We start from the raw sequence: 23,853 nt of genomic DNA on the forward strand, positions 1-23,853 counted from the left end.
TCTTGAAGGATGAGATGTAATTGGCTGACCAGACAAAACCACTATTTAAGTTTATCTGTTGATTTGCAGACGAAAGTTATCAGATTATGAATCCTGAACAGACCCGCTAGTGCAGAATGAAGTTTCCAGCACCGGAGAGTAAGGTAGAAGGAAAATATGGTAGCTTTAAGGCTTAAGCTATGAGTGGCTGTGGTCTCCAGAATGTGAGAAAATGAGCTAGTCTTAATAGGGGCTCGACAGTTCGGCCCCTCGACAATTCTATAGAAGTATGACTTATTTGTTGTTTTGCACAGCAACTGAACTTTGAAGCATTCTGATTTATGTCATACAACTTAACTTTAATGTTGAGAAATGTTAAGTTTCAAATTAATTATGACGTTTCTCAGTCATAATAAGTGAAAATATGTGAAAAATTAATTGCCCAATTTTACAGCATTTTTAAATGCATTACGGTAGCGTTTCAATGCACTGAAGAAGATTCTTTACAAAGACAAGATGAAAGATTTTCAGTGGAGGAGCAGTATCACGTTGCTTAGTCGTTTGGCGGGGTCCGAAGATGGTTTGAAAGAATGTAAGTATCAGCAGCGGACGACTGAAAGAAGCATTAAAACAGTGATGCATCGCAGCTACAATTCGTCCGTGTGGAATGTTTATAACACAACTAGACTAAACCTTTTTCCACAAATGCTTTCTCTAATTTAAATATTTTGAAATGTCTTATGCTGCAAGAGTTAGAATTCAGTTAACAACTAACTACAGTCAAAGCGCAACGCTATATGTTATAGGTTGAACTTCATGCTTTTAGTTTATGCATGTGGGCGTTTCGTTGTGGGTGTTTTCGTTTCGTTGTGGGCTATTACAGCGCTAATAACTAAACATCTTTTATGAAGTGCCGGTAAATAGCATGGTTTTCATCATGCATGACTGAGACAGAAAAGCTCCAATTACATTTTTTAACGGCATTTATCCTTCTACAATTTTCATCACATCCTCATAAAATTAGGATATTTTTTATTGCAATAAAATATCTCTTAATGACGTCATAATAGTGATACTCAACAAGGTTAAACGTTATGCAGTTTGTTGCTGGATGGAAATTATACTTTGTTGCATTAATAGGGGATAACTAAAGAACGTATGACGTTATTTTTTTGTTTTTATACCCCTCGTAGGCTTATCTATATCTGGCCAAAAGAACGTTTTTTAAACAGTCCCCGGGCAAGATAAATCTGACATGCCAATGTACAACTTCGCAGATGTAAAAAATCGAAGTTTTAACATCAAAAATATTTTTTGTTGAAATAAAAGCAACATATTGTAGGCCTATTAGCCTACTTATCTGTTATTATATTTTTGGTTTGAACAAGCCTATTTAACTAATGTAAAATAATAATAAAAACATTAACTGGTCTTGGTTACAGCTCTAGTTGCTAAGGAGCATGTCCAGTGTCTGATCGACTGCATCCACGACCTGTTCTCCTCCACTCAGGCCTTGAAGCATAAGCTGGAGTCTGCAACCATTCGAACCCACCGGAAGAAATACAAGTACAGTTTTATTATGAGGACTATTGACAATGAAAGGGTAAGTCGTTTCTTATACGTATATTTTTATACACAGACAGTGGCACAATTATGTGATCTTTCGTCAAAGATGAAAAGTTTTTATACAAGTTGCAATAATTTATGGTGTCGACCCCGTTTAAATGTAAACGTTGTTATGAACTAGCTAACAGGCTATTTGTCAAGAAGAGAAATTGCTTTCAAGGTCACCGCTCATTGTGACCTTAATTTGCGGTTTCTGCCTCGAGTGTGGCCAGCGAAATAAATTCCGCTAAATGGTCATCAAGCCAGGCTGTTTTATTGAGGATTTTACATTTAGCCAAAGAAGACAAAAAATTATCAGAAAAACTTGTCTGTTGGGATTGCATCATTGCTTTTGGAAAAAACAAAATAGTTTTTCAGAAAGCAGTTTTCGTCTTAATTCTACATCTTCAAATATTAAAAGAAAAATACAAACCTCGGAAACGGTAAAAAAAAGCTTGAAGCAGACATGGTCAAAATCACGTATTTTTCAGCTGCCCCGTCAGCTATAATCCATGCAAGCCCCAGAGCGCAAAATCTGTCATTTTTGTATTGATTCAACGTCTGCAAGCGTTAAATCAATGTAAAAATGACAGATTTTGCTGTCTGGAGCGTTGTCATGCAATCAATGCGACTTTGCACCACATTTTCGATTCTTCTTTTCAGAGAGGAACAGTTGCGGAGACAAGAGAGCGCAACCAAATGCTAATGGAAGAATTGAAACAAGAAAGCCTGAAAGCGATGAAGGACCTTCGTATAACAAATGGAGTAAATACCTTCTTTTTTTCTTTAGCTTAGAACAAAAGACACACAAGGTGTTTCAACCGTAATAACGGAGTTTTGTTGGTTCTTTATTAAGTTCTATGTTTTTGTTATAAAGTAATTCCAGGAAACGAACAAGATGTTGGATGGTTTACTGCAACCCCGCCATAGCTCAATGTAGAATTTTTTAAGTTATAAAAGACGTAGTTAAACTTTAAATTTCTGATAGGCTACTCGGGATTTGATAAATATTCCCAAGTTTTGCTAAGATCGCTGGCTGACATGCTCTCCATTCAGCGGCACCTGGTGGAAAGAATAATTGACAAACAACCACAAGAGGCAACTTCACTTTGTCAAACTCGGTGACCGGGCCTGCGTCAGTAGTTCATAGCCTCTACAAGTAAGCGAAACTGCCAGGAATAACCTATCAGAGACTTTGTCAGTCCGAGGATAAAAATTTAAACCAACCAACATTCATTTCACAGTTTTTTTGATGTAACTTAATGTGTCATCATTACAGTGGTTCTTGACCTTTTTCCTTGTTGGCACCATTTTAAAATTACCTGCCAGTTCTCGCACCCCTCCTTCTAGAATGGTTGAAAAGTAAAAGCAACCTACAATTCAGAACTTTGGTACAACCGGTAAACAAGCATAGCTTCTCATGTGATGCATTTTATAACAACCTTAAGGTTTGAGCATCCACGCATCCCTTGAAAACAGATCTAACATCTTTTTGTTGGACGTGCAATTCTGGTTTACTGCCTTCCCTTCTTTGCAATGTTTCTAGCAGCCTATTTTTTAAACTTTATTCCTTTTTATATAGTGAAGTATAAAACATAAAATTTCAAAGTAATTTGTCATTTTATAAGGATAGTCTATAGAACGTTTACTGGAGAAAAGTTCACACTTTTAATCCATTTCATTTTTTTGACATTTGAACAGAAATTAAAAAAAACTCAAAGGGATTATGAAACTTTGTCAGTGATCGCCCAAGACGTCACAGAGACATCGATGCAACTTGCTCAATGTATGAGCATCGTCTTACAGGATAAGGCCAGAGCAAAGATCAACGTAACTGAGACAAGGTAGGCTCATGACGTCGCTGTTAAAGTAGAAAAACTTTCACTCAAATCAAACGCAGAGACATTGGTGTTCTATTGCTTCATTCAAGTAATGTTTCGGAAAGCATATTGCATGCTTGCATGCCAGCATTGACCTCGTTTGCTAGAAACTTTTTGTGATAATCCAAATGATCAAGTTTGAATTGAATAGCCCCCCCCCCTCTAGATCCGCTCCTGGAGGAAGGTGCCGTTTTTATTCATATTTGAGCACCAAATTTTGCACCAGTGCCCACTTAAACAACTCAAGCTGATGTCAAACCACACTGCAACATATCTACAATGTTTTGCTTAAAATTAAATTAAAGGCTGAGCTACATACAGGGCCGGTGAGAGTATAATTAGGGCCCGGTACTAATGAGACTATCGGACCCTAAATTTAGACACTTCTAAAAAGCCGCACTAAATCCAATGAATTCGAGGTGGTTTCTTCTTCTTCATGTTTTAGGGGCCCTTAAAAAGATTCTGGACTCCTAAAACTATCCTGGACCCGGGTCCAAAAGTACCATCTGGACCCCCCTGCCAACGCTAATGGCTGCATAAGCTAAACATGCATCAAATGTAGTTACTATTTACTATGTTTGACCCTTATTGAGATCATCAAAAGGTTCTTTGTAGAGAGTATTAGTGATATTTAATGCAAGATAAATATGCAATAGGTTGACCACTGGAGATGTTCACGAACGAGTGGAGAAGCTTGTACATGATGTTGAGGAAATTGCCATAGAAACGCATGAATTCATAGAGACATCTAAAGACGAGATAACTAAAACTAGCAAGGATGCAGACGTGTGGAAACTACAGGTCTATGCTCTGCTTTAGTGTTTTTGGCCTAGGCTACTTGGCATTGAGCTTTTGTTTCGTAGGTACTTATTGAGTATGTAGATTATGCTGAATAGTTTATATAACTTTTGCTCGTTTGTGCATCCCCATGCGATAGTTGTTATTTCTCGTTTAGTCTTTGTTTTGCTGGAGTGCCTGACTCGGCATGAGTATAAAACGTTTTTTTAGTCGTCCTTTTCAGAGGTGGGTAGTAGCGCGCTACTTTTGGTAAAAGTAGCGGTAGCGGCGCTACTTTTTAGTTGGAGTAGCGGCGCTATTTTTTTCCAAAGTAGTGGTAGCGGCGCTACTTTTTTCAGTCGCACTCCAGCTACCCGCTACTTTTTAAATTAAAGTGAAAAAAATACTCGTTTGTTTGGCAACACTAGCGTGGTCAAGCAGCTGTATAATCGGTTTGGTTGCAAAGTTTGGTCTTTTGGGAATCTCGTTTTCTGGTGTGGAGCTGCGATCCTGCGATCAAGGTATGAAATCGACAATGTTTCCGTGAAACGTCGGTGCAGAAGGAAACAGCAATTGTGGACGCCTTTTTTTCGGACAGGAGCAGGTCCTTGAGCTTTTCGAATACCGAGTTAAAATATCTGTTCATTAAATACAACACCCCCATTCCTTTCAGTGCTGCGGTGGAGAGACTTTTTTCTGTTGGAAACGATGTGTTTAAGCGAAAGCGGGCAGGACTTAGTGACTCTCATTTTGAAATGCTTGTGTTTTTGAAAGATGCGTAACAATAAATTTTGCTTAGAATGTGTTTTCTATAACGGCGTTAAAATGACAGTGTAAACGAATGATAACATTCGTTTTCAAGGTCATTTTTGCGTCACTAGGGACTTGAAGAGTGTTTCCTAGTGTCATTTTAGACAAAAGTAGCGGAAGAAATAGTGGTAGCGGGTAGCGCGCTACTTTAAAAGTAGCGGGTGCCCACCTCTGGTCCTTTTTTTAATCATTTTTTTTTTAAGTTTTTTTCGTTTTTTATACTATGTCCCATCGTACCATATATATTTTCAAGTAACAACTGTTTTCGTTTGTCATAACAAAGAACTGCAAAATAAACTGTCAAATCATAGCTGCTGATCAACTTATTATGAATCAGTTTACTGCAGTTTTGAGTAAGTTCTATAAGTCAGAAATGTGGCGGCATGCTCAGCAAGTGGTTCCAATGAACCACCCAACTTTAAGTGCGGTACTGATGAGGATGAAGACTTTTTAGATGATAAATCCTGGCACATAGTCCCAATACTGACCATAACAGTCAACCTCCTTTGTTACTTGTCTCAATTTCTTTTAGTTTGTTTATTTTTTCATTTTAGTCCGTTATCTCTTTCATTGCTAATAGCGTACTATGATGCGAAAATATCCTTAAAAATCTAATTGATGAATCTGCAGTCTGGCCGACTGATACAGATCTTCTTCTTCATCGTGTGTCACACGGCCGTAGCCCAGAGCATCACGCAGGCTCTTGCTCTATCGTTGAACTCGGCCAAATCCTGTGCAGAGCACCTTGCTTTTAGGTCAGGGCATTCGAGTAGATGTTGCATCGTTTGCTCCTGTCCGCATTTGCAACTTGTGCTCCCCATGGAATACCCCCAGTGTCTCATCAAGGTTTTACACCTGCCAATACCAGTTCTTAAGCGGTTGAGGCATCCCCAATACTTCCACGGTTCACGTTTTCCGGGAGGAAGGCTCTCCATGGGTGTGAGCTCCATATTGGCCAATGTCGGTCCGGCTGCCAGTCTCTCCTGCCATAGTTGAACCCGCACATTGCCGGCGACATCATCATGACCTAATGGGACAACTGAAGCAAGGAAACTTTTTCTTGACTTCAGACGCCTGTGTGCTGGAGTTTGGCCATACAGTGGGTGTCTCAAATCTATGTCCTGACAAGATCTTTCCTTTCTGCTGGTCACGCTTCTTCTGATGTTGGGGGGAGCAATTCCAGACAGAATGTGCAGCGACGTGATGTTGGTTGGTTTGAGACAACCTGTAATCAGACGGCAGCTTTGGTTCAATATGGGGTCAATTTTCTTGGCATGTGCTGAGCGTTCCCACACTGGGCAAGCATATTCTGCAACCGAATAGCATAAGGCTAAAGCAGTTGACCGTATTGTGTCAGGAAGGGCACCCCAATCAGAGTTTCCGAGTTTCTGTAAAATATTATTTCTAGAGGCCACCCTAGCTCTTACTTTTTCGATATGGGATTTGTATGTGAGGGACCTATCTAATTTGACACCGAGGTATGTGGGATTGATACAGTGTGCCAGTTTGGTTCCATTCCAGGAAATGTTTAGTTGGCGTGATGCATCCCGGGATCTAAGGTGGAATGCGCAAACTTGGGTTTTATTGGGGTTGGCACGCAGGTGGTTGTCCGTGTAGTATGTTGTCAGCCCATCCAGAGCATCGCTGAGTACTCTCTCCGCGGAAGTGAAGTGTTTGTGTTGTGTTGTTATACACAAATCGTCAGCGTATATGAAGCTTCTTGTACCAGGATGGATTGGTTGGTCGTTTGTATAAATGTTGTACAAGATGGGGGCAAAAACACTTCCTTGTGGTAGACCATTTTTCTGCTGTCTCCATCTGCTATTTTTGCCACAAAAATAAACATAGAAACGGCGATTGCTAAGCAATGATTGTATCAGCTTAGTGAATCGAAAGTTCTCGGTGATATTGAGGATCTTTGATATAAGGAGACGATGGTTGACAGTGTCATACGCTGCAGATAGATCTACAAAGACAGCTCCAGTGACGGAACCCTCTTCAAACCCATTCTCTATGTGCTGTGTTAGATTCAAGAGTTGTCCTGTGCAGGATTTACCAGGTCGGAAACCTGCTTGTTCATTAATGAGTTGGTCTTCTATGAGAGGTTGCAATCGGTTTAATATCAGCCTTTCAAACAACTTGAACAAATGACACAGCAAAGAGACACAATACAATAAATACGGATACAGGTTAACTTATGGATAAAAAAAAGTAGAGAGTACCACACTAAATTGGCGAATTTAAGTTCTTTCAATTCTAATTCAAAATTAGTAGCCTAAACTTAAATTAGCCAATTTTGAGATACTTATTATTTTTTGATTACTTTATCACACTACGCGTCCTTTTTGATTAATTGGTGAAATCAAAGGAAGATTTTGATGAAACGTTTAGTGATATTTTGGTAAATTATTATCTATGTCTCGATCATTTCAGAAAAAATATGTCAGAAAAAAATCGCAAATTTTGTTCTGACATTTAAATTTTAGACAAACTCTTTGTACAAAAAAAACGATTGTTTTTTTTTGTTTTTCTCCAAAAAAAACGTTTAAAAAATAAGCAACTCACATCTCTATGCCTGACCCTGTTTGATCAAAACCTGAGTGTTTGATGTGCTGCTGCATGGATGAAAATCCTATGTTTCAATGTATTGGTGTAAGGCTGCAGGCGATTTTTCTTCTAGATATACCTTCAAGCTTGTAGTATGCGTAGGCTACATATACACAAAAACAAATGGTGAAGTTGTACCGTCGAGGAAATTATAAAGTAGGCCTAATAAACACTGACATGGATTTAAAAACGTTTATTTTAAAAAAACAGACAAATTTAATCTCTCCGTAGACATAATTATTGGTTATACTGGTGGTTCCTGAGTGGTTCCCAATCTTTTTTCGTTGTGACTCCTTTAAAAAGTTTTGCTTGACTTGCGACGTACCCAGCGATAGGAATTTCACTAATTTATATTTATTGTGTCTCTAGCCTTTTATCTCGCTGCGAAGTGAGTTAGAATTGCTCTATTTGTGACTGTTAAATTATAATCAATTGCTACAGTTTCGCAATAATGAGTTCGAATGCACAATGCACATGCAAGGGGTAATAATATATGTAAACATTCTATCACCGCAACTGAGTTTAGATACCAAACGGAATCATTGTGCGACGCTCTTGAAAAATTGAAACGACGCACCAGGGCGTTGCGATGCACAGTTTGAGAACGTCTGCCTCATACTAACAATCTTTGCAATCAATCGTAGGTATGTTCACCTTCCTGTTTGGCTGCTCTCAGTAACAACCAAATCCAGCATTTCCAGCATGTTACTGTCAATTATTATCTTAAAATGAAGGATTTTGAATGTCCACAGATTGATAAATCGGACAAGAAAGTGATGACAGTAAGAAAGTCTGTTGAAAAACTTCAAGAAAATATCAAGCAGAGCCAAATAAGGTACATGGCTGAAAAGGACTCTTTTAATGAGGAGGAGGATAAGCTTGCAGGACTTAAAGTTCGAGTAAGTAAAAACCAGTGTCACCTTCACAAATGACATCATGTTCATCACAGCCGAGGCTGCCTTTGACAAACTAGATGTTAAATTTGTAGGTTTTTCCAGCGTTGATTTTTACCATAGTGACCCATACATACAAGCTATGCTAACGTGCTGGCTTTCAAATGTGTCGAGGTTGATTTCTACGGTTAATATAGCAGTCAGAGTCGTAGGTTTAGGTTGCTAGTTAGTAGTAGCTAACACTTTAGTTTGGTGTTTGAATCTATCTCCTCGGACCAACAAAGCCTTGATGGGTTATTCCTGGTAGTCCTTTCACATACTTGTAGAGGCTTTTGACGCAAGGCCAGTTACAGAAATTGGCAGAGTGAAGTTTCCGATAATTAAAATGTTGTTGCCGGGGAATTATTCCATTCACTAATTGTCGCTGAATGGAGAGCAGTCCTGAAATGCGTTGCTCAATGCTCAAGCGCACACCCAGAAAACCGGACCAGCGCCGCTTGATCTTGAGTCGGGCGTTTTACCACTAAGCTAAGCGGGCGGACGACAAATAGTCTTTGTTTTTTTTTTTATGATTTTGGGCAACTTTTGTGGTACAGTTATTACGCAAAGATTAAACTTGCCACTTGTGCTGAAAATCCGAGGAGCATGTGGCAATAGTAATTGGTTTTGTCCCTTTATCAAAGTAAAACTGAAATTTTGAACATTTGCGTGGTTTGATATTCAGTGATCACACTTTGACAGTTTGGTAAAATGGCAAAAACCTGCAATTTTTCTAAAACAAAACAGCTATTTTTCAATAGTGGTGGACGATTGTTGATTCTTATGTTCCTTCTAAATCAGAGTCCTTTAACTGCAGCATGAACACTTCGTGCGAAAATTACAAACAAGGCGCAAAGAGCTGCAAGATACGAAAGAAAAAAACGATACCCTACATGAAGTCACACAAACCGCAGCCAGCGATTATGAGGTAAGTTCCCAGACATCAAAATCCGTCATTTTTACATTGATTCAACGTCTGCAGACGTTGAATCATTCTAAAAATGACGGATTTTTAAGGGCTTCAGCTGTAAGTTGATATTGATTCTTTGATTTTGTAAGCTAAGTTATTCCTGAACTTTGATGTTTGCAACTGTTATAAAGTTTCACCTTCCACAGGTGATTAAAACATGGCATATAATAGTAGAACACGACGTTAAAGCTGGTGAGAAATCAACGAACCAACCTTGTAAATAGGCTACTTACCTATAGACCAGGAGTCCGCAAATACTTGTTGGCGCGACCCAAAAACAATCGTTCTAAAATCTAAATCTTCGCGACCCAAACATTTCGGAAGCATATAATTTTGCCCAAAATACTTTGCAACTTAATATCAATTTTAATATAGTCGTCCCCGCTTATTAAGCCCACATCGGGACCGGATGATTTTGGGCTGATTATGCTGGTGGGTATGTTGAGCGGGGGACAATTCTCTGCCACTCCTATACATTCTGGAATTCCGGAACAGACCAAATTGGGCTTAATAAGCGGGGTATACTACTACCATTGAAAGTATAAATTTTCTTGTACAAACTTATATAAAACATCACAGAGTATATTATTGTATTTATTTTTGCCAAACAAGTTATATTTATACTGTAGTAAGTCTAAACTGTGAGGCGACCCAGAGTGGATGGTCTCGCGACCCAAATTCGGTCGCAACCCACTATTTGCGGACTTCTGATCTAGACAGCCAGACGTTGAATCAATGTAAAAATGAAGGATGTAGTTGTTTGGGTAGTAGTGGCTTTAAATGGTCACTAAAATGAAAAATCGTTCAAATTGTCCATCCCTGGCTGATGAAATGAGGGCAGGCGTTCTTAATGCCGTACTTGATGACTAAGCTAACATTTTGCATCAACTATATTATTTATCGTGTTCAGCATCAAGCCTATCTAACGTACTGTATGGCAGGGTCGACGCAGGGCTCGTATAGTAGCATGAAAAATGGTTATGCTTTACAACGTTTTTACATCTCAATAAAATTCATTTTTTCACTTCCTAGACGCGAATCCAGGATGCAAATGACGAAATCGCGTTTGTCGAAACCGAAACAAAACACGCACAGCGCAAGACAGAGGAAGTCAAGACAAGAAAGGAGTTGACTCAAACAGTGGTGGATGAGAAAAAACACTCACTTTTGATGATCAGCAAAATAGTGAAAGAAGAACGGGGTTTGACGGTCGCTCTAAACAACATTGTGAGTGAGCACAAAAAAGTCTGCAGTTCATGACGTACTGAGGGATTATCTTGCATTCCAGCCAGCTAGTTAGCCTTTTTAATTTGATTCAACGTTTGTAGACGCTGAATCAATGCAAAAAAGGATTAGTTAGTTGGCTAGTGATGATCCAGTTGTTGATATTCCTGTCATAAGTTTGATATACGATGGTAACTCAGATGTAAATCACATTTTTGTTATATTAAGCTTGCTGCGTATCGATTATTGAACCCTTGCAATTTGTTGAGCTTTTGTAAACTATAGTTTGCTTGGTATGCTTAATTGTTTCTAGTTTATCCGCTTCTAGTGTTCAGTTTTTTGAACATCACGGAAATAATTATAGTACATTTCAATATAGCAGAGGTTTAGAAAAACGTAGAAGCGACATTTTCCTATTTATTACATTGATCCAAACTTTTTTCTGCCAGGAATTACCTTAGAAACAAGACAACTGTTGAAAGACCACCCAAATTAAAAAGACTTCAAAATCAAATCAAAACTCTTCTTTTACTAAAGCTAAAAAAAAGTGATTGCTCTCAATTTAAAAACGAGACAAATTTTGAAAGTCTGCTCAAAAAGACTGTTTGAAATCAAATTTTTGTGTCACGGAAATAGACAGCACTGCGTTTTGTATTTAGTTGGATGATGAGATGGTGATTGTAGCGAATGCTAGAGCAACACGGATGTCTCTGCAAGAAAGATTGATCGTCGTCGCAGACGGCAGAGAGACGATGGAGAGAGTCTATGCCACGACTTACAGAAAATTGAGAGATCAACTGGAAAGAGAAAGAGATAAAAAGTCAGTCAAGAGAAATATTTGTATAGCCTACCTATAGTTTTAATGTTGATAAGTCCACGCAATAAGTTCTCAAATTAACTGTACAGACTGTAAGTTTTTTAAACAATATTACATCAAACCTTGAGATGAAATTGTTTAGGACAGCTAATAGGCTTTTTGATCTAAATTCTAAATTGTAAAGCGTTCAGAGCAATGCATATTTGCTATGGGTAGGCTATACACGTACAGCGTCCAAAAAAGCAAAGCTGTGGAGCCGTTGTCGCAGGGATTTTGGTGTGTCCGGAGTCAGCCAGTTGTAAAGCGAGGGGTCGGAATCGTATATTTTTCGACCGACTTCACAGCCCTGCCAAAATGACGTATAGGTTTTATTTCTTTGGCCTTTGTGTACGTCAATTTAAAATTAATTTGTATTTGGTTAAAAGCCGACTTTCTGGTACACATAAATCAAAGTAAGACCAGACGAATTATTGCTATTGCATGAGTAAGAATAAAATGTGATGCAGACCAATTAGAGTAGCTTGAAAAGTGATGTTTAAAAATCATATCTTTCAGTGCACAACTGCGAGATGATTGCCAAAAGGCCTTCGCTCTCCTCGAAAAAAGTCTTGCAGAAATATTGCAGTTTCGACGCAGTTCAATTGGAAAACATGCGGAAAATAAGTAAGTTAGTTAATTTGGAGATGATGAATGTTTATATTTCAAAACGTTTCAAGCCAGAGCTGAATGGATGTACCTATTTGTGTATCGTTTGGTTTATTATAAAAAAATTGTTTTGGTGTTATAAACGAAAAAAGACGCTTTACCAGCAAGCCCTAACAACATTCAGGGAAGGACAGTGGAGGTGTTGTCGTCTAAAAAACTTCAAATGTTGTTGACATTTTTCGTATCTTTTGCTATTAGGTATATGTTGATCGAAAATACGAAACACACTAAGCTACTAATGAATTGGTCAAATGCTCTATTAGTCCATTACCATTAAGAAGAGCGCCAAGCACATTGTCACAGTAGTGTAAAAATCCCAACAAAAACTGATCAAATTTCGCAGTTTACAGACTTTCAAAATAGTCTTAATTTTTAGCAGCAGTTCTGAAATCTTTTTAAATGAATTTCGGTTTAGGGGAATGTGGTCAGCGTTCAAACACCAAGAACTCAAACTAATCGAATCAATGACCAACATGAAAGGCAAAATCAAAAGTCTTCAAGATGATGTTGTGGAAGCAAAGAACCGAATTAAAAAACGAAAAGAGAAAGCTCAAGGCAAAATGGATGTTATCGTCCAGGGCTTAACAGAGAAACAGGTCAGTTCACGGTTTAATTTTGTCGGAACTTGACCCTGGACAAATCTATAACGGAAACTTCTCGTACGGAAGACATTACAAATCTTGCCGCTGTTTCAGGAATTATTCTCGATCAATCCGGTAGATGAAAACCTTTAAGCTTAATACAAAAACCTCTCGTCAACGTAGAATACTATTTACTTTACAAATGTAGATACAAGCAACCTGTTTTAGCCTGGTGATGCGGGTTTGCTGTGGTAGTACCGGTTTGTCACTAGCTTTCGAAACACACTTTTAATCTAACGCTATACTTTAAGTTCAAGTGGATGTAGTATAGACCAAATAGTGTTTTTTGTAGCTGATGAAAAATAACTAAGGCTTCGGCAAAGTCTACACCACGTTTGTAGAGACTATAGTTTCATAACATTATGTCTGTAGAATGAAGTAACAAAAGTTCGAGATTTCAAACTTCTGCGAGAGATGGAGTTTAACCGCATGCTGGAGAAGCACAAAGATGAGATCGAGCATCATAAACACGCCGAGATAGAGTACTTTGACTTGTACCACAAACGAATGACAACGAACAAGAATATTAAGAACTGCAAGCTCCAATGTGAAGGTAAGTATATTATACTTTTGAAATATAAGAGTTGTAGGTTGATTTGTGTAATCAACAAATATAGAATTTTCGGATAGGCTCAAGCACTTTTTACAATTGGTTTGCAAGAGAGGTGGGTTGCTCCTTCTTTTCCGATAGCAGCGTTGCCAGCTATTCTTTGATAATTTTTTTTTCCCAATTATCAAATTATTTTTTTACATTAGTTTAACGTCCACGTCCTTAAACATTGAACGAATGTAAAAACAACATATTTTGGTTGCCTGCTCGTCTCTTTTCACTTAAAACAGACTTCAGGTTCAACAGAATGATTTAAAATCAAATAATTTTTTCTGGTCAATAGACACAAAAGCGGTTCACGACATATTGAAAACCAAATTCGACGAAATACAGCATCTCGCCGCGGAGAGGGCAGAATCACAAGCTGATGAGTTGCACAAGTCGGGCCTAGAAGTTTGTACGCTGATGCATAAAGCCAAAAAACTCCAGGAACAAAACACGCTGTTGGAACAAGCATGTGAAGTTTTGGAAGAAGAAGTAGAATGTAAGCTAGTATCTAGACAGCAAAAGTTTTCATGTCTATATAGTTTCGACTACGCTTTACGTTGAAACGATGTAAAAATGGCAAAATTTGCAGTCTAGTAAGCGTCAATATTTTACTTCAAGTAAGCTTTTGTAATTCTCAATGACAAAACAAGATCAACGGCTTTTCGAAACTTTTTCTCTGAGGTATGTCTCTCCTTGACAAAAATTCAACAGAGCTAGGCTTAGCATTTTGTGACTTTTTGAGAATATAAATCTAGAATTATTTTTTACCAACGACTTTTCTGGTCAGATACAAAAAATTAGTCTACACCCCAACTATGAATCAATACTTTAAAGGAGTGCCTAAACCACTTTTGCTACTCATCAATTGTCTAACTCCAGATTTGATGCTTAGTCTTGGAGTAACGTGAAGAATGTTTTCATCAAATTATGCTTAGGTTTAGTGGTGCTGTGTTATTGTGTCATCATATTTAGTTTTTTAAACTTTTCTTGCTATTTAAAAATAAAAACTTTAATACTTTCCAAACTAACTTGTTTTAAGATGACCGCGAGGAAATCGCTTACGGAAAAGAGAGCCTCTTTCATATTTCGTATTTCTTATCCCGGCTTCGCAAGGAAATGTTTGCCGTTTCGGTGGCTAGGTCGAGCATATCATATGAAGCTAAAATGAAAAGTCATCTAGACCTCAACCAGTTTGTATCAATCAAGGTAAAGAAAGTCGACGTAGTTTACCAGAACCTGTATGCTAGGTACGCAGTGTGGTTACGATTGATAAAAGTATGAGAAGATACCTGTCTCAAGCAAACAGTGACCTCACTGAAGATATGTTACATAAGGCAATGCAGCTGAAAGTGTTCTCTTCTTCATATTTTTCAAATTTTTTTTTTCAAATCTTTTTCAAATCTTTTTTCCAATTTTTTTTTCAAATCTTTTTCAAATCTTTTTTTCAAATCTTTTTTTCAAATCTTTTTTTCCAATCTTTTTCAAATCAATTTTTCAAATTAAATCTTTAACACACAATAAATCCCAAAAATTAAATTTCTAAATTTAGCCTACTTTGTCAGTAGGACCGGAATCTCCTATATCAGTTACATCTCTGCAAGTAGGTCGTGTGGTTAGTTCTTTAGAGGAATTGTACAATACATGCAGCAAGTTTTGGCAGCGTGCTTGTACATGTTCCAGCTATAATTTTTAGATCGAACCAGCTCAATTTCTATAGCCTACCAAGCGGTGGTGTACAGGAACCGGAGTTTCAAAGTATTTAGGAGCCGGAATCAGAGTGAATCCGAAGCCAGAGGCTGAGATTGTTGCTAAAACAGGAGCCGGAGTCTGATTTTTTGCCTGTAGATATTTTAGCGTACAAATATTTAGGCTACACTTGGCACAGTTGTAACTTTTGTGTTCTTCTGTGGTTTTGGTACCAAGGTACCTCTGGTACTAAGGCGACTAGAAAGGAGAGGACTTATATGGCACAATTGCATATGGAAATTACATATGGCCAGTCTGTCAGTGTCAGCCCTTTGGCAAGCTAGGAAAACCGTTGTAAAACTAAAAGTATACATACAGCCTACAGCAGCAGCCTTTCACTGGACTAATATGGGCAACAGCATAGTTTGAGGAACCAGAGGGTGTATTAGTCCACTGATAGTAATTGAGTATTTTCACAAAATGGCTCTAACAAAAACAAATGAGCTAGTGGATCAGAATAGGTTGTACTTGCTGTGGGTTCAGTAGAGTAAATATATTGAATTTACTCATCGAAATAGAATTCGGTGACGAGAATGTGGAGATTCTGTGATTGTGATGACCTGGATGATACGGTTGCACAGTAATCAATGTCTTTCTAACACAAACATAAAATTTCAATAGAATAACAAACAGATTTATATCATTTTCAGGATTACTTTGACAAACGCAAAGACAGTGCAGACTCAACTATTTTTGAGATGAAAAATCTTATGCAGAGCTTCACCAAAGCCATCCAGAAGGAAATGATGCGGGCACAAACAAGTATGACGTCAGCATAACTATTAGCCTAGACTAGTTCCACGACAAGCTTTATTTAGATTTGCTAAGAGCCTAATTTGTTGATAGGCTATAGACAAGAGCAGTGGTTCTCAACCTTTTTCTTTTGGCGGGCCCCTTTTGGCGCCCTCGAAGCGGTCGCGGACACTTACAAAAACTCCTCTGAAATTTTAGTAGCCTATAGGAACGGAAAGAACTGTTTCCTAAGTTTCGAAGCGGCACACGTAGAAGAATTTGTTGAACTCGCGACGCACTTTCTCTATGACGATTGGTGACATTGACGAAGTTATGCTATGAGCTATAGGCGTATGTTGGCACACAAAATCAAAAGTTAGTAGCCTAATCCGATTTGATGTTTTTCTAAAGTTTTATCTAAATTTAACTCATCAGTAATTTTTGCGACCTTTACAAAGAATTTCTCACTTTTTTTTTTTATTTGTAATCAATATTTTGTTATAGCCTAATCGCAGTCATAGTAAAACTGGGAGTGCTGATATGCTGCTGACTAATGTTTGCATTTCTAAACTAAGCATTGATCAACAACCTGCTGTCTCAAAAAAATTAAGTCGAGCATACTGTACATAACAAAGCCTTATAAAAAGACTTAATTTTTTAACATGAAGCTTTCTTGAGTTATAGGAAACCGAAGCTATGCGCGATGCCCTTTGAAATTTCAAACACTGCACCAGTGCACCAGGGCGTCGCGACACTGTTTGAGAATCGCTGTACGCTACCTAATACCATAACCAATTTTTAAATGTTGTAATTTATCAATCATGCTGCACATTCGGAAACAATCACTAACCCCTTAAAAATGCTTCGGGAACCCATTGGGGGTCTGCGGACTCCCGGTTAAGAACCGCTGAACTAGAGTAATGCAGTATACAGGTATAGGCCTTACTTGAGCTATCGAACTTTTGCATGCGGTATTGATATGAGCAAACTATTAGAAAACAGGAACGATTACTAACATTGTAGGAAACCTATGTGGTATTGTGGTACCATGCTGACTGTATTACTTCTTTCTGTAGGTTCGATTTTACATTTTTTTCATTTAAAAATGTAAGATATTTGCCTTTAATTTTTTAAGGGTGTCAAAAAAGTAACATTGTAAGCTGATAGTTGTTAAAAATTGTAAGACTGTAGAGTACTATATGGAGAAATTATTATCAATTGCCTCGTTATTTCAGTGGTTAAGCGCCTGACTTTAAACACAACGAATCCTTTAAGACCAAGCAGCGCTGGTTTGGCTCTGGAGGTGTGCGCTAAAGCAACGCATTTCAGGACTGCTCGCCATTCAGTGGGACCTAATGGATGGAATAATACACAGACAACAATATCAACAACAATCGGAAACTCCACTCTGTCAATCTCGATAACCGAGCCTGTGTGTGTCAGTGGTTCAAAGCCTCTACAAGTGTACAACAACTGCCAGGAATAACCTTTCAGAGGCTTTCTCAGTCCAAGGATGAACACTCAAAACCAACCAAACAAACGAAAGTATACCATAGGCTACAACTACAAGCTAATTATATTGTATTTGGTACATTACAACTCAGCTCTTCGGAGTTGAGTATCTGCTTTGTTTCTACTTTTTATGTTTGATTGTAATATGGACCATCTTGAGTCTGATGCAAATAAATAAAATAAATTAAACGCATTTTGTTAGATGAGAAAATGAACATATGTTGTGATAAAATCCATTAATAGTTTTGCTAATCCAATTTGCTGTTGTAGTCAAACGTCGTTCAATGTACGCAAAGCTTCCGCGCAAAATGCCAATGATTAAAGAGGTGAGACGAACAAGCGTTTGAACGGCGTTCTTTGGATATGCATTTGTTGAAAATCCGTCGCTCAGATTGTGCTCTCCCAGATTTTCTATTCACATTTTTAACCGACATGTTCTTTTATAATAAAAGAATTTTTACCAACGTGTGTACAGTGGCGAATTTAGGGCAAAATTTTAGGGGGCGCCAAAGAAGTATGTAACAACCTCGCCGCAAACGGCTTGGGAAAATTTTTTGCGTTTTTATCAATAAAATTGCTTATCTAAGTCAGGTAGGCTACCAGTCATTCCCTCATCACAAATCAACACCACAAGTGACAATCAGTTGTAAAGTTGAGGCAATGCCATAATGCCGCTCGTGCCAATTAAAAGCAATAACGAACGTGAAATGATAATTTAGGTATTTTCCACTAAAACTTTAGGCTATACAACAGTGATTGCTCCAAGTGAATGAAAAGGGGTAACTACCAAAATCCATTTCAATAAATCACCAATCTAGAGTGCCTTAAGCTCACTGCTCACTGGTGCATAGCCCAAAAAAATGCATTATAAAAAACATTCAAACGGTAAGGCCTAGGTGTACTTTGTACAAGTGAGTGGTAGGCTACTCAGTTAAGATATTGCGAATAAAAAAATAATTCAAATATGAACAAAGCGCTTGCAGCAATAAGAGTGTACTATTTCTATTTTGTAGAATAAGCAAAATCGGGCCTATGCCCTATCAGCAAAACAAAATATTGTGAACTGACAATGATGCAATTGAGCAAAATAACAATACGATTAAACTACTCATGCTGATAATGTTGCAAAAACGTCTCAATACGTAATTGTAATTTGTAACAACGTATAAAAATGACGTTGGATTTCCTCAAACAAGTAATTCGATCACAAACATGTTTTGAATAAAACACGTAATAAATTTAGCAAAGATGTGTTCAAGACCAGATCCAGCTTTACTGTCCAAAAGGTTGATGTATGGCATTCCATCCTATCTCTCTGCCTAAACTGCCATAAAATCTGGATTGCTACCATGCATTATATTATATAAACTTGAGTTAAAAAAGTTTTTTTTTTTATGTATACACAAGTTTCTCGAAAACAAAATGGGATTAGCCGATCTATCAACGTTGAATAATAAAACACAGTTTTGTTCATAACAACAGTTTTCTGTCACCTTTTGCGAACTCGCCTAAGATTTCGTCTGACGTAACCGATACATCTTTGTTGCAGTATGTGATTAATAAACTGGACATCCTTTCTTCACGCATGCAGCTACGTATTTTTGTTTTTAGCAATTTCAGGGCGGAAAACGATCTTTCAGCTGAGCAAATTTGCATGCACACATAAAAAAATAAATTGGAATTTTAGGGGGGCGCCATAGGTAAATCCGCCCCTGCGTGTGTAAAATATTTGTGTAGCACAAATGATTTCGATGCAAACAGTCGTTCAAAAGGCCCATGTTCGTGGTGCAGACAACTATAAAATTAAGCGTGTAAGATTTTTCGGCAACACATAACAGACTTTTCAATGTCTTGTTTTTGAAAGTCACTATAGGCAGTTATAAACGTAAATTTCAAACGGGTAATAAAAAGGTTCAAAATTATGGGCCCACTTAGGCTACATCCAGTTTGTCCGGCGGTTAAATAATAGCCTAATTGGAGGAAATTTCAATGAAGCAAAATTTTTAACACAAGACAATGTAGGCCTACCGGTAGCCTACCTGAAAGTTGACTTTAAAGAAAGATATTTGTAGGAGGTGAGGAGGCTTGCCTTGCCTCCAATTATTTTGACAAGTGCAACCTTGTTTTGATCGCTTTTTGTGAATTTTTATGCCCAATAATGTTTTTGATCAAGACGCACACTTCGTATTTGACAGAATTTATCCAAGATGTTTGCGGAAGTTTGAGTAGGCCTAAACACGTTTTGATTTAAAATTAAGCTTTTAAGCAATTTTCTTTCACGATCATAGAAAGATTTCAATAATAATTTATTTTTTGAAGATTGGGATAAGTTAGTAACTTAGTAGGCTATTGTGTTGTCTTAAATTAAAATCTCATAACTTAGCCTACTGTAAGTCTGTCTGGAGTGTTCCCATCACTTTTTTATAGCCAAGAGTGTAGGTCTAGGCCTTAGGGCCCTAGACTAATAGCCTATACGCTATAACCTATATTTCAATGCATAGGCTATGTCAATTAACAATAAAACAATCCAATTTAATTGTTTTGTAGTTGAGTGCAGTGGCGGCTCGTGTAATGGTGCTGTCACTGCTGTGACGCTGCAGCTCCACCATTTTTTGGCTCATTCTGCTCGTGATAAGAAATGTAAAACACATCGTGATTTTTGATTGATTGAATCTTTATCCTCGGACTGGGAAAGCTTCTTGCAAAGCTTAATCCTGGCAGTTTCGCCACCACTATAATTCTTGCCACAAGGGTATTCGACCGCCGCTTTTACCAGTCAGAGAGAGACAAACCTTTTATTTCGTCTGTTGCGAAAATAGTAAACGGTACAACAATAAACCGGTACAAACATATTCAACATCAGTCACGAAGCAGCGAAAGACTAATAGTCATCGAGTCAGCTGCTTCCGTGTTTTTAACGTGACAAATGTAAAGCATCAGCTTGTTCCGGACAATCTCTGTACAAATCAAACGTCACATAAAACCGTTATGGTCTGCTTGACCTGGCGTCTTACGTCAGGGAATATTTCTAAAAATGGACACAGATTTCACCATCATTTGAAACACCTGTGAAATATTTCATCATTTTAAATCTTGAATTGCAAAATCTTGCGTAAGCCAAATTTACCTGGCGCTGTAATTGCTTCATAATGCTTATCACTGTTACGTCACATAAGCTAGTTACGTGCAGTTGAAATATCGCAATCAATTTGTCATTTTAGAATTGTCGTTTTGAAAAGTTGGTCGAATATTAACTGTTTGCTTGTGCTTACCAACTAGACGAAATTTCCGTCTTTTATCTAAGTAGGCCTAATTTGTATTGTGGTGACAAGTTTTAGTGGTGTATCGCCTTGCACTCCATTTTCGACAGCCAGTGGCTATTTTTTGCTGAAATACAATTCTTGAAAGACGTTTCCAGAAGAGTATTTTTTCGGTGTATCACATACAGACGAAAGGATCGGGGAAATTTATGTTACATCTTTCCCACGAAGATATTTCGACAGCCAGTGGCTATTTTTTGCTGAAATACAATTCTTGAAAGACGTTTCCAGAAGAGTATTTTTTCGGTGTTATCACATACAGACGAAAGGATCCGGGAAATTTATGTTACAACTTTCCCACGAAGATATTATGGTTTACCGCTGTGACCACAGCTCAACATTATGTTGAAAACAAGATAAGCTTAAGTTCCGTAAAATTAAAACAATAAGAAGTTGTTTAGGCCTACTGCTGCGACAATCAAGTGAATTCCTGTGGTTTTGTTCAAACATAAAAAAATATCATGCCCTACAAAGTAGTATGAGAAAAAAACGAAACAAACGCCTATATGCTAAAACAAAAACTCTTAACTGCTAGCATAAAGGACGAAGCAAAAACAATAAAAGTAGGCCTAATCATAGTTTATAACTTCATACTTTAACAAAATCAGTCAGTTTATAGGTCGACTTGAATACAGTTAATGACATCACAGCCGTTAATAAGTAGTAGCCTAGGCTACGTAACACCAGTTAGTAGCCCTAAGTACCGTAAGTAAGTAGGCTACTAGTAAGTAGGCTAAGTAGCTACCGTAGGCTACACTAGTAAACACCAGTAAGTAGGCTACCCTAGTAGGCTAGGCCTACGTAGTACGGTACCAACAATGTTCAATCCGAAACAATTTGCAAAACAGTCGTCAATGTTGTCACAATAAAAACAGTCCAGACAAAGTTTATTCACATAATAAATTTTAAATTTTTTCGTACCGTAAAAGTTTTTATACTGGTATCCCCAACTATTTCTGAAGGTAAATCATTCCATACTTGTTGGCCCAAGAATTTCAAACTACCTTGACCTTTTTTTGAGCTGACACTACCTACGTAAGTGAAAGTTGCTTTTTGAGAAGATCTTGTTCCATGGCAATGTATTTCTGTAATTTCCTGAAAGTAAGGTTCAAAGTAATAGTTCAAAGGCCTAGCGTATTTTTAAATTTAAAAACAAATTTAGAAATTTCTAATTTATGCAAGTTAATGATAGAGAAATATGTCGAAATCTCAGTTTAACTCTTACCTTTGTGGAAAGAATAGAGCCAACAAAACCAGCAAGCGCCAGGGAGGGCATTGTGAAAAAAGGAATTGTGAATAATTAGTGGTGCGATAGGCAGAGATGGGCAAGATCACCAGTATTGGTGATCTTGAAGATCAAGATCGTGATCTTGAAGATCAAGATCGTGATCTTGAAGATCAAGATCACTTTTTGTGTACTTGAAAAAAAAATGAAGTTTTTGATCAGTGATGTTGCAAAAAATAATTACTATAAGCAACCTGGGTAAAGGTATATAGTTGGTATTGCTAACTTTTACTTTTAACTACTCGATCGCTGGCCTAAGAATTGTGATAAGTTAGTGACTGTTGCTATTAGGCCTATCAATTGTTGATGTAGTTTGCGTAGAATCGCAACGTCACACCCAAGGCCGAGGTTAATTACAGTTGTTCTGAAAAAGTCGCAAAATTTGCAATTAGTTTTATACGTTTTATTCATAATAAATAAATAAAAATAAACTTTAAACTGCATCATTTTTTACCAAATTTTTGTCTGGTTCGTGGGAGTTTTTATTCGTGTTACTAAGCAGTTTTAACTTTCCCTGTATTATGTCAATGTTTATTGCACCATTAACCTATCTGGCAACCTTGATGCTGTTGTCTGCTATCAAAAAAGTTCAGAGGCCTGAGGTCAGACAAACCGCTCCATACTCAGACCTTAAACAAGTCTTGGTCTGGTTGATTTGCTGCAATACACCACTTTACATGACCAAAGTCGGCGTCCTAGAGTCCAGATTTTTTAACGCCGCCATTCTAGACTTTTGAAACATCTAAAATTGAGTCAAAGAAAGAAAACATTTCTTTAAAATTCACACATGGAAATTGTGAACAAAGTTAAATCATTTTTTATTATGCGTCAACATAAAGTACACGGAAGTTGACTTCTTTATTATGACCAACACAGAAAACTTTTTCAATTTTGAAATGGCAACACTCAGTGTTTTTTTTAAGGTGTTTTGGGGGACCGAAACGGTCCCCCAAATTTCTCCAGCGGTTTCCCAAAATTTGGACTTGCAACTACAGTAGAAAAGTAATGGTTGTTTCTCGCTATGTCTTGTCGATAATACGAATATAGCCTACGATCAATAGTTCACGTCCGGAAAAAAGAATAAGTGGAGGTACAGCTAACAGCTGAATCAAAGAGTTATTCACAAAAGAAGTGCACCTTCGATACTCGTCAATGTTTATTTCTGATTTATGGCGCATAATGATCAGTTTTTACGTGTGGAAACATAACAAGCAGAAGCCAACAAGCACACTTTGTTTGATTGTGCAGCAAACTTGTTTGGCGGCCGTGTTGGGCAGGCTGTTTGGTCGCTGTCACAATCATTTAAGCTGTGCCTTGTCGAATAATTCATTTTATGTTGCGTTGATTGTATGTAGTTGTGGCTATTTTTTGGTTATTTTTTGGTATTTAAATGAAACACTTGCGGCCTCTTAAAACTACTTAGCGGTCACCCAAACCAAACCTTAAAAAAAACCCTGGCAACACTGACCAGATTAGACGGAGACTATCGTCTTTTGTTGGACACATATTATATTAACAGTGGCTTAATGTTAGTAGTTGCCACTAACTGCTTTGTACAGTACGAGTTCTAAAAAAATGCCTTTATTTAGGAAGTAAAATTCAATTTTAAAGTGATCTTGATCTTATTGTTCTTCAAGATCAAGATCACACAAAAAAAAGTGATCTTAGATCAAGATCAAGATCACCAAAAAAAAAGTGATCTTGAAGATCAAG

At 37.6% G+C, this 23,853-nt stretch overlaps 1 protein-coding gene across 2 annotated transcripts; it reads left to right on the forward strand.

Annotated features, from left to right (window-relative positions):
* Positions 1 to 462: 462 nt before the first annotated feature.
* Positions 463 to 17,961, forward strand: LOC145781293 (uncharacterized). 2 transcript variants are annotated; one of them, XM_082593068.1, is made up of 16 exons: positions 463 to 571; positions 1,422 to 1,582; positions 2,248 to 2,349; positions 3,286 to 3,428; positions 4,121 to 4,265; positions 8,393 to 8,557; positions 9,408 to 9,518; positions 10,593 to 10,787; positions 11,444 to 11,604; positions 12,157 to 12,264; positions 12,722 to 12,902; positions 13,320 to 13,500; positions 13,841 to 14,041; positions 14,585 to 14,751; positions 15,942 to 16,053; positions 17,806 to 17,961. In XM_082593068.1, exons 1-16 carry the CDS (start codon positions 496 to 498, stop codon positions 17,880 to 17,882), a joined length of 2,286 nt encoding a protein of 761 aa, XP_082449194.1. In that variant the 5' UTR covers positions 463 to 495; the 3' UTR covers positions 17,883 to 17,961. The 2 variants fall into 2 exon arrangements, with proteins under 2 accessions (XP_082449194.1, XP_082449195.1); XM_082593069.1 differs by having other exon boundaries at positions 8,411 to 8,557.
* Positions 17,962 to 23,853: the final 5,892 nt, after the last annotated feature.

This window comes from Aplidium turbinatum, chromosome 12 (assembly GCF_918807975.1).
Source record: "Aplidium turbinatum chromosome 12, kaAplTurb1.1, whole genome shotgun sequence".
Classification (NCBI taxonomy): Eukaryota; Metazoa; Chordata; class Ascidiacea; order Aplousobranchia; family Polyclinidae; genus Aplidium; species Aplidium turbinatum.

What these genes read in the sequence shown, in the direction of transcription:
- LOC145781293 (XM_082593068.1), top strand. Translation starts at nt 496, where the DNA reads ATGAAAGATTTTCAGTGGAGGAGCAGTATCACGTTGCTTAGTCGTTTG. An exon ending in AGGGCTTAACAGAGAAACAG is followed by an intron (nt 12,903 to 13,319) that starts GTCAGTTCACGG and finishes TTATGTCTGTAG; the next exon opens with AATGAAGTAACAAAAGTTCG. An exon ending in ACCAGTTTGTATCAATCAAG is followed by an intron (nt 14,752 to 15,941) that starts GTAAAGAAAGTC and finishes TATCATTTTCAG; the next exon opens with GATTACTTTGACAAACGCAA.